The 12,026-nt window shown below is 38.5% G+C and overlaps 1 protein-coding gene across 2 annotated transcripts in view; it reads right to left on the reverse strand.

The window, feature by feature from the left end:
• MMADHC (metabolism of cobalamin associated D) overlaps nucleotides 1-12,026 on the reverse strand; it is a 287,294-nt gene that overhangs the window by 193,920 nt on the left and 81,348 nt on the right. For both annotated transcript variants that reach the window (XM_044074878.1, XM_044074877.1), the window contains exon 5: nucleotides 9,821-9,929. In XM_044074878.1, the coding sequence (XP_043930813.1) occupies nucleotides 9,821-9,929 (109 nt within the window). The remainder of the gene's footprint in view (nucleotides 1-9,820; nucleotides 9,930-12,026) is intronic.

The raw sequence follows: 12,026 nt of genomic DNA on the forward strand, positions 1-12,026 counted from the left end.
AAGCAGTTGATTTTGATCAGGACAAAATGAAAGGCAGTGATGCATAACAGAATGGTGATAAAGCTGAAGAGAATAGCATCAGAAATGAAAAGCAGACATGCAATGCAAGGTATGACAGCATCACTCATGGGAATCTCACTGTTTGAATGAACTGCAGACATGCAATGAAAGGTATGACAGCATCACTCATGGGAATCTCACTGTTTGAATGAACTGCAGACATGCAATGAAAGGTATGACAGCATCACTCACCAGAATCGCACTGTTTGAATGAACTGCAACATACAATGCAAGGTATGAAAGCATCACTCATGGGAATCTCACTGTTTGAAAGAACTGCAGACATGCAATGCAAGGTATGACAGCATCAATCATGGAAATCGCACTGTTTGAAACTGTTGAAAAGCAAGTCAGTCCTGAATGGACTGAAAATATTACATTTAGGTTTCACTATTTTACTGCGGTGATAAGACAGAGGTATGTGATACTGCTCAAATAAAGTGGCAGTTCTGTTATTTTGCTGTATAATCTCTGCCAGAAAAGAAATTTGGATCAAACCTGTAGGACTAATAACTAAACTAATGAAACAGACTGCAGCTCTACTTGGAAATGCAGAACTGCGCACAAAAAAAATAATAGGTCAAGTGAAAGTAACAGACAAAAAAAAAAAAAAAGACATACAATACTGCTTTGGAGAATGGTACTACAAGACACATTATAAAATGCTTTCATTCTGAGAAAAACTGCACAGATTTTTAAAATATATAGAGCAAAAGAAACTGACAATGAACAAATCCAGTAATTTAGCAAGATGCAATGTCTGTACTATAAAATGCATACGATGTAAGGCACCAAATAAAGTGAAATGCAAGGAACAGATAACTCCATGTACCAATGTTTGTGAGTTGAATCACACATGCTTTCTATAGAAGTAGCAGCAGGTAATAAAATCCACAAAGTACTATTGTTTGGCGAAGACCCGTGGTGGTGGTGCTGCGGTAGCGTTGTCGCCTCACAGTAAGACGCTGTCCGGTTCGATTCTCAGCTAGAGCGTCTTCTGCGTGGAGACATGCGTGAATGGACGTACCTTCGTTGAAGGTTGTGCGTCAGGGCTGGTAACTCGGCACATAAAAATCAACTACCAATCATTAGCGGACCGGAGTTCTGCTGTGGCGACCCCTAGCCGGGAAAAGCCGAAAGACACAACAACAACTATTGTTTGGCGAAGACAAAAGCCACTGGCTAAGATAATTAAAATCTCAAAAAAAAGACTGAATAACTCTGTTTACTAATCCTTTCCAGAGAAACTGAAGCCAGGAGAAGGCTGATCATTAAAAACATTTAGAAGATACCTTTCTTTGAAAATAAGCACAAGCTAAAATAATTAATGGCTCAACCTAAAAGATGTTGTGAGTAGATCATGAAAAAAGAATGATTGTGATTAAAAGGCTGAAACTTCCTGAAGGTAACCGCTCCCCTACCCTACACAGACAAGTTTCGATCATGCTCAGAATTACACACTGCTCAAGGTAAACATTGCAGAATGTAAAACGCTGGGATTGTCCCTTTAAAAACAAAAGGAAAAAAAATCTGCTTACCAGCACCTTACAACATCTGCTTATTTGACAGGTTTGGAGAAGGAAGGCTAAAAATCTGAAAATTTCCTGAATCCAAACATTTTCTTTCTATCCAAGGAAGAATTCAAACTTCAGCTTTAGCATGCTCAGGAAGGTTTTGAGCATGCAACAAAGCAAACCTCATAACATTTCCAGTAGCAGCTGCCAAAACTAAGCACATTTTAATTTGTGGGTAGCCACTTGAGAGACAGAAGAAAGATTACACAAAGATGTTTCTTCCTCAAATGGAGGACAATGTTGCCATAACGTACCTCATGTTTACAAAAGGATCAGGAAGTTTTGCACCAGACATTTCACCCCCAGAATGTTCAACCCTGCGATTTTTGCCCTAGCCATTCATTACATTACAGAATTTTTTTTTTGTGACATGACCCTTCCTTTCAGCATAAATGATTTTTTTCTGTACTGAAGTTCAGTTGCGATGCTGAACCTCTTTTTTTACAGAATGGCATACTCAGATGAATAAAGGAAGGAAATTGCTGGGGGTTGTTGACTGATTTGCTGTAATGAACCTCACAGTCACGTTTATGTTGGCCTTTCAGCATAATAATATTTCTCTGAAACCTAGTAAACACATTTTTATGAAAATCTACCTGACCCAGAATCGACTTCCTCTTTGCAAGTCTTTGTTCATCTGAATATGTCATAGTCTAAAAAACTTTTGAGGCTCAACATCAACAGCAAATAAGTCAACATCAGAAACAATTTGCTTCCTTTGCTTACCTAATTATGCCATTGTCTGAAAACCTGCACAAAGAGGTTCAGCAATGCTGCAAATCAGTCAACATCCGCAGCAATTTGCTTCCTTTAACTATGAATTCAGTTATCACAAAACATGGGAAGAAGTTGGTCTATGAGAATCACATTTACCTATGCTTACCTAATTATGCCACTGTCTAAAAACCTACACAAAGAGGTTCAGCAATGCTGCAAATCAGTCAACATCCGCAGCAATTTGCTTCCTTTAACTATGAATTCAGTTATCACAAAACATGGGAAGAAGTTGGTCTATGAGAAACACATTTAGCTATTTTTAAAATTAATGGCTGATGACATTCAATGATGAAGTTTTGAACGTCATTAATCCCCATAACCATGTAGCACAAGCAGCATGACCTGAAGCAGCCTGCCTCATCAACTAAGTAACCGCCAGGGCAAGGAAAACACAGGAGATGCCACAACAAATCCTCACAGAAATCATTTTGAGAGTCAACGTCAATCTTGGAGCACTTCTCCACTGAAGAGAATGATTCGATCAGCAAGACAACTTAAGTGCATCCCAAAGTTGCCTCAAACCATTTATCAACTTGTCCCCCAGGAGTTCAAGGAGAGCAATGTTGATAGCATCCAGCCAGGTAGGCTCTTGCTTAAACTTTAAACTATTTAAATTATGCATAATTATTGTTAATTTATCTTTCTTTTCACTAGCTATGTTGCACCAACAATGATGCAATGACGGAAAAACAATTCAAGTTAACCTCTGAACATTAAATCTTTAGTTATCATTCACCAGTGGTTAACAGATGTTTAGAAAATAAGTAGTCATTTGACAAACAATAGACCTGTATCATCTACAACATAGACTTGTAATAAAATTAGTAAGACAGATAAGGGATACAGATGCTTGGTCACTTTTAATTCTAACACAGCTGCAATATTGAGCATCATTAGTAGCATTGTCACCTCACAGTAAGATGTTGTCCTGTTTGATTCTCAGCTAAAGCGTCTTCTGTGTGGAGACATGCGTGAATGGGCGTACCTTCATTGAAGGTTGTGCGTCAGAGCTGGCAACTCTGCACGTAAAAATCTGCCAATCATTAGCGGATCGGAGTTCCGCTGTGGCGACCCCTAACCGGGAAAAGCCGAAAGATACAACAACAACAACAACATTAGTAAATAATGGCCAATAGTCCAACAATTACCGGACTTTACCAACAGTGAGTCGAATACTCAAGTTTGGATATAAAATTGGCCAAACCTTAAGAATCGCTTTTGTATACAGAACAGCCTAAAACTGTAAGCACGCCCAATATTTCCAAAATGGGTTTTATTTAAGTGCCATAAGTGTGTCTACTGCATTCATTTGTACATAAGCACTGCTGCGAAAGTCTTAACGTGCAACATTAAAGTTTTATTGGATTACTCTTGGTACTTAGTGGCTTTTTTACTTTTTGCTTTTTTACCTTTTTACTAGCGTGAAAATTACTGTAAATGTTTTCTTTTCACTAGTTTTTCCTGTTCTTGGACCTATTTACTAGTGTGAAATTTTCAGCACTTTTCATCAGTATGAAGGAAGCATTCATTTTCTAATTTTGTATGGCAGTGTTGTTCTGTGCAACTCTATCCTGAAATTTCCAAAAATGTTTAGAGCTTCATGCCGACTCAAAGACCTACCTGTATTTTCAAAAATCACTGATACTATAACGCTATGTGAATAGTTATAATCATCACCTAAAATGTCTAACTTGATGTTTCCCTATCTTACATGTTGATTGTTCAATTCCTCAGTACTCGAAATGTAACTCAATTTCTTTCAATGTATTATATGTACAACATTGTTATATTTCCTGCTATTTGATTGTTATAATGTATTTTATATATGATACTATATGTTACTTTATGAATAGGAGCTTTCCCCCCAGTCCTCCACTGAAAAAGGACACATGTCCAGCTAGACTTTCCCAGTAAACACATGTAAAATAAATAAGTAAGTCTGTTATACTTACATTTTTCAAATATTTTGCATTAAAAGTACCAATATTTGCAGTGCTTCCCACCAGCTAAGTCAGTGAACTAATAATTTTTTTATCTTTTTGCTTTGGTTTCCTTAATAAAACTGCATGGTTCTTTTACATTAACTCAAAAACAAGATTTTTAAACAGCACCAATTATTTTTGGTACCAGTTTTAAATGGAATTATTATCTTTTTTCCCACCCCCTTACCAAAATCCTGGGTATGTTACTATTCGCTTTCTTTTTCACTTTATCTTTTGCATTCTTATTTTCATTTTTATGCAGGAAATGAAGGTAGCTGTATTTTGATTTTTCAAGCAACAATCTCCATCTGCTGGCACGAAGTGAAGAGTGGTTCACTGATGGAACATTTTCCATTGCACCAGCCTTGTCCCAGCAACTTCACATGATCCATACAGTCCACGGTGGCCTTGTTATTCCAATGGTATATGCCTTGCTGCTGGGAAAGACCCATGCAACATACCATAGGATGATGCAACAGCTGAAGAACATGCAGCCTGGACTCCAGCCACAGAAAGTGATGACTGATTTTCAACAAGCCGCAATCTAGGCATTTGATAAATTCCCCAACATCGAGATGACAGATTGCTTCTTCCACCTATTGCAGTCAGTTTGGCAGAAAGCTCAGAATGAGGAAATGAAGCAACAATACCAAGGTGACCACGAATTTGGCCGCTAAATCCACATGATACCAGCTCTTGCCTTTCTCCCGCCAGAATGTGTTGTGCAATAATTTGTAGAGCTGCTGGAAAATTCCGACTTTCCTCAAGAAGCACTACTCATTGTGAATTACTTCAGACACCTATATCGGCTGAATGACTCAAAGAGGACATCAAACACCACTGTTTCCAGTTCAACTTTGGAATGTGCATCAACGAACATTGAATGATCAACATCGAATGAACAAAGACATTGAAGGATAGCACCGTAGCTGTCAAGAAATGTGCAGTACCCTTTCCTAAAACATTTACCAGTTCATCAACTGCCTGAAATGACAGAAAGGACTCCACAATTTTGAAATCATTCAAATCATAGCCAGAAGCCCCACCGATGCCAGGAACAAGAAATATGCTGCAATTTCAACAAGGATAAAATGCATTGTGCAATACCTGGATAACTGAAATTTGGTTGACTATCTCAAGAGGTATTTGCCTACATTTTCAAATTCTAGTAGAGGCTCATTGTGATTTGTGTGCTTGCCTTGTTTTGACTTTTTAGGTGATTGTTCTCTTTGACTGTTGAGATTTTTTAATTGCGATTTTGGACTTTCTGGATGACAAATAATATTTCACTATATGTGGCTTTGCTATAATTGGGTCAGAAAAATGCTATAAAAGAGCATAAGATGTAAAATAAGCATGATAAAAAGAATCAGATAAAAATTTACTAGGTCGAAAATTCTGTGGCAGGTGGCCAAAGACACTCGGTGGGGGGGGGGGGGGGGGTGAAACATCCTAGGGGCAAAATGTGTGTGTGTGTGTGTGTGTGAACATTCCTGGGGCAAAACTTCCTAGACCCATTCTCAAAAGAGAATGTTAAAAATGTGCTGAAGAATAATATACCTTTTTCTCAAAATCAAAAGTTTTCCCATCCTTGTCAGAAGGGAAGAGATTGGAAGCAACCAAATGCTTAGCAGCAGATGGGCTTATCAGAAAAATCACTGCTGGGTCCTGACCTGGAGTTGCAGAATAAAAACTTAATACAGAGGAATTTCATACAATCTGTCCGTGGCAGTCAAGCATGAAGGCTGAAAAAGATAGAAAAAAATGCCTCTGAAGGTGGTGACAGTTGAGGGGGCACTTGAAAACTTGGAAAAATGGAGCTAACTATACATATTATGCACACATACACACACACACACACACACACACACATATATATATATATATATATATATATATATATATATATATATATATATAGATAGATAGATATATATAGAGAGAGAGCTATATATCTCTAATCTATATATAAATATCTATATCTTATATATATATATATATATATATATATATATATATATATATATATATATATATATATATATATATATATATTAGATACAAATATATATATATCAATATATATATATCTATATCAATATCTAATCTATACACACACATATATATATATATATATATATATATATATATATATATATACACACATATACATATTAGATATATTTATAGGTTCATAGGTTGGTACTAGGCTATCAGCCCTAGGGCCTATACAAGCCTAGCCATAACAATTCCCTGGCTATTTCTTCCCACATTATTTACTTTCTTGGACCCCTGTCTAGCAGGGCGAGTGACGTGATCCCTGGGGTGAATTTCCTTTCTCCCATCCAATCGTCAAGGTTCCTCTTGAAGAGGTCCAAAGAGGCACTCTGCTTGACATGTATGGGCAATCTATTCCAGAGTCTGGGGAGTCTCTGGGTCAGGAACCTATCCCTCCAGCATGTTTTGTTTATTGTGATGACAAGGTTTAGATCCCTGGAGCATGTAGCTCTGAGGGATTGGGATTTCTTTAAGTGTAGCATGTCCAACAGCTCTGGGTTTGACATGACCTTGTATGTTAAGCAGAGATCGCCTCTGAGTAGATGATATGCAACAGAGTATAGCTGGAGATTTTTAAGGCGGTCAGCATAGGGCATCTGCTTTAGGCCTGTGATTCTTTTAGTGAGGTATTTCTGAGGCCTTTCCAGTTGTTGCAGATGTCTTGAGAGGTACATACCAAATGGGGCGTTGTATTCTATAATGGGTCTAATGAGGGATGAGTACAGTGGGACAATGACCTCCTTTTTTCTGGATGAAAAGCCCTTCGTGATGAGGTGTGCCACATAGAAGGATTTCCTGACTGTTGTGGCGATGTGGTTATCGAAGGTGAGACCACTGTCCACCTGTGTCCCTAAGTCTCTTATCACACTTTCTGTGTTTAGTGTACTGCCACCTATATGGTAATTCATGGATACATGTTTTTCCCAAAGGGGATAACAATACATTTCTTGGCATTGAGCTTGAGCCCATGGCTCTGGCACCAAGCATCTGTTTCTGTAAGGCCCTTTTGTAGAGTATCCACATCATTTGGGATTCAATAATGGCTCCCAGTTTGCAGTCATCTGCAAACTTTGTTAGCCAGAGTCCCTTAGTGTTGACCTGTACTTCAGAGAAGTAGATGCCAAACAAGAGCGGCCCCAGGACTGAACCCTGAGGTACTCCACTTGTCACTTGTCTGGAGCTGGATTTGGAGTCGGCTACTTTTACAGTGTGGGTTCTATCAGTAAAGCCATTTAGCAACCCATTGGGTGACATAGGGATTAATGCCCAACTTAGTAAGTTTATCTATGATTCCAGAGTGGGGGATGGTGTCAAAGGCCTTGGCAAGGTCTAGATAGGCTGTGTGGACCACCTTACCCTTGTCCATGGCTCTAGAGACTGATTTGAAGAAGTCAATCAGGTTCAGGAGACAAGATCGGCCCTTCACAAACCCAAACTGGGTGGGGTCCAGTGTTTGAAGGTTGCCAATGTCTTTGTTTATAAGTTCCATGATAATACGCTCCATGGCCTTGCAAAAAAGACTTGTCAGACTGATGGGATGGTAGTTTCCGGGATCCAAGGTGGATCCCCCCTTGTGGATTGGGATAACTGCAGCTCTGCGCCACTCTGTGGGCACGAAACCTGAGGTGAGGCTATGATTAAACATGACACTTAGGTGAGGTGCCAGTTCATATTGTAGTTCATGCAGTACACAGCCCGGGATGTCATCTGGTCCCATGGATGCTGTATTCTTGGCTTTAGAGAGTGCGTTTTGTACCTGTGTGGCCGTTATTACTGGAATTTGGCAATCTACCGGTATTGAGATGGGCCATTTAGGGGGTGAGAGGGGGGTGAAGTTGGCACTGAATCGATCTGCCAGGATATTGGCAATATCCTTTGGATCAGTATATTTAATGCCATTCTGTTTTAGCTCAGCGCAGATCTGAGCATTGCCATTTAGATTCTTGACATAGTTATAGAATGCTTTGTGGTTGTCTTTGAAATCTTTGGCAATTTTATTTTCGTAACTAGCTTTGGAGGATTTTATGAGGCATCTCAGTTTCTTACTGAGGCCAGTAAGGGAGTTTTTTGCATCCTGGGATTTTCCTCTTTTCTGCAAAAGTTTCTTCCTTTTGTTGTAAAGTTTGTTTATGGCAGGGGACCACCAGATTGGCTTCCTTTTTTTGGATGAGAGCATTTTGGTTCTATTTGGGAAGGCACGATTCATGCATGAGTGGATGTGCTCGTACAGTGCCTTAGTGTAGGATTCAGCAGTTGAACTTTCAGTTCCCGTCTGCATGGGTGTTATGAAGTTTGTCACTTCTGACTTGAGTAGCATGAAGTATATATATAAGATATATTATTATAGATTATATTAGATATATATAAGATATATCTACATATATATATATATATATATATATATATATATGTATATGTACACGTACACACACACACGTCTACTTCATATGACCTAAATTTGATTTGACTGAAATTCATTTGACTGAGACCAAAACACTGAAAGTTCAAAAGACTGAAAACTCATTTGACTGAAACGCATAACACTGACACATTAAAGTAAATGGTATATGCCGTTTTCCCCACTGTAGTGGGGTCCTGGAGTTAGTATATATAGTTAGGGGGGGTTGGGGGCACAGCCCCGCACATACTTTATACATTTTAAACCATACACATGGATATTTATAACTGCAATGAATAACTCTTTGCAGAAAACAATATTTTTCCTAAACTATATATAGCATACATATACCTTTTACTTTAATGTGTCAGTGTTATGAGTTTCAGTCAAATGAGTTTTCAGTCTTTTGAACTTTCAGTGTTTTGGTCTCAGTCAAATGAATTAGGTCATATGAAGTAGACACACACACACACATTGGCAGTTATCACACAGCTTAAAGTTGTGAGCTCTATTTCCTAAAATACAAAGCTCGATTCCCTCAACCCACTGGTTTGTTTTTTTGCCTACTGTGTTACTCTGGGGAAGTCACTTAACCAAATATAGTTCTCAGGTCATCCTGAAAACAGACTGTATTTTCCAGCAGGACTACCTGGTTAACAAATAAGATTATTGCTGCGTAGATTATTATTGCTGTGTCTACATACAAGTACATACATGTAAATATGTATGTGTATATATATGTGTATATAAATATATATTAGGTTACATTGATTTGCTCTCAATGAATTTGATTGAGCATTGTTAGTTTAAGGTGTCACTGCTTGATAATTATTTCAGTGATGCGTTTATGCTTGAAAAAGTAATATTAATAATGCTTTGAGATCTATAGGCTGCTGCTACTGCAACAGATGTGGTTGCTGAATCTTACAGCAGTTATCTTCAGTATTCACTGTGAAATAAAGTCATAATACCTTTTCGTAGCAGCTCTGGACAAGACTGAATTGCACATTCAATTTTTGCATTTTCAAAGTACTGTTCGGCACTACTGACTTGCTGTGGCTGAGGAGATGCTTCAGTGCCCTGAGAAAAATGAAAAAGTACACTAAGTGATATTTATATTAAATTTACAACATTAAGATACAAAAATGTAACACTCACTCTCCACTTGTAATACCCCATCATGCACTAAAGAAAAAGGTTAAAAATCCATGCTTTTTTCATTTAATATAATTTGTTAAAAGACATGTATTTAATAAACATGTACGATATCAGGTTCATAGGATATTACTAGGCTAACGGCTGTAAGCACCTTTACAAGCTTAGCTGTGTAAAAATGACCGTGTACCCTAACTGACCACTGTCAGATGGTCACCGTTAGCAGAGTAATTCTAGGATCAGCACCAACTGTCCCTGTCCATGAGGAACATAGTTGCCACCCCTGGAGTAAATTTTATCACCACCTATCCAACTGTCAAGGATGCACATAAATAGGGTCATTCAGGAGCTCTGCTTCATGTGAAGAGGGAACCTTAACAGAGGAGCGTCATTCCCTGGGAGATGCATCAGTCTCTCAGAAGTAGGGCAGAAAAGCAGAAACTGACTCACACAGCTGTAAACACAAAAGTGGAATGCCAACACAAATTATTATATGTGGGAATCCAATGCATCAATGCATGCTGGGTTGAGAAACTTAGCAGATGAGACACACCCAAGGTACCAAAGCACCTGGAGATTTTTTAGGTAACAGAAGAACAGTTAGCATCATAGGGATGTTACTGGTGCTATGCATAGCAAATGGGATATTAGACATTGCAGTTGGGAAATAAATAGGAATATCAGGGATCTTACATGAGAGACAGTGTGTGTCTCTCGATCTAAAGTGATAAAAGGTGGTATGGAAAAAAAAATAAGTTATGTATTTACCATAATGTTCCATCTGTATTGTCCATTTTTATTCTTCCTCAACAGTTGGCCCAGATCGGACCCTCTGATCCAACCTGGCCATTTTAGCTTGTGGCCACCCAAAAGTTCTCGAGCTCCCCGCTTACCCATAATGCACCAACCTCTAACGTACCTTGGATGTTTGCTGGTTGACAAAGAATGAAGTACCAATTTAAATTCCTGACAGAAATAGCCATATCTAGAGCTCAATATGAAGGACAGCGGTGTCCTTGTAAAACTCTCGTTCTTCCAGAAATAAACTGTGAAAAGGTTGGGAGATGATGGATGGGGAGTTGAGGAAGAATGAAAATGGAAAACACAGCTGGAATGTTATTGTGAGTACTTAACATTTTTATCGGATATGTCAATTTTCATTCATTCCTCAGTTAAGACAGAGTCCCCAGCTACCTAAAATCCTGGGTAGATTCCAAGGAAAAATATTCCTGAGCACAGCTGAGCCAAAGGCTTGTCTTCCCCTCAAGACCAGATCTGGTTTGTAATGAGTAATAAAAGGTATGAGGATTGGCCCAAGATGCAGCTGCGCATATGTCATCCATGGAAGCCAAGGACAGAAATAATGAAGTAGTAGCCATGGACCTAGTTGAACGGGTTTGCAAAGGTTTTTGTAAGGGCAGACCCAATTTGCTGTAGACAAATGATATGCAATCCATCAGCCATCTGGTTAAAGTTACCTTTGCAACTGATTTACCCAATTGAGAATCTGCAAAGGAGACAATTTATCCATCTTTCTAGTTTGTTTTCTATGCACATAGAAATACAATTATATGTGAACATCCAGTAAGTGCAACATATATTCACCCTTGTTTGCAAACTCAGGAAAGAAAACTGGCAAATTAATGGACTGGTTGATATTAGATTCTGACAACACCTTAGGAAGCAAAGAAGGAATGGTTCATGATGTCACTATCTCTGTGAAAAATCAAGTAGGGAGGTTTAGAAGTCAATGTTTGAAGTTCTGAAATCCTTCTAGCAGAGGTGACGGCACCAAAAAGATAAGTCTTCCAGGTCAGAAACTTTAAATCACATTTTGCTGCCTGTTCAAAAGGGGAATGAATACAGCCTGCAGTACCAAATTTAAATTCCATGCAGGACATGGATCTTTATAAGGCAGTCTCAAAAGAAGGGTACCTCTTAAGAAGGCCTTTCAAAATTTATATGAAGTCCAGGTGGAATTGTCAAATCCAATGTTAAAATTAGATATAGCTGCCAGCTGAA

This window comes from Protopterus annectens, chromosome 6.part0, assembly GCF_019279795.1.
Source record: "Protopterus annectens isolate FY-2018-M chromosome 6.part0, PAN1.0, whole genome shotgun sequence".
Classification (NCBI taxonomy): domain Eukaryota; kingdom Metazoa; phylum Chordata; order Ceratodontiformes; family Protopteridae; genus Protopterus; species Protopterus annectens.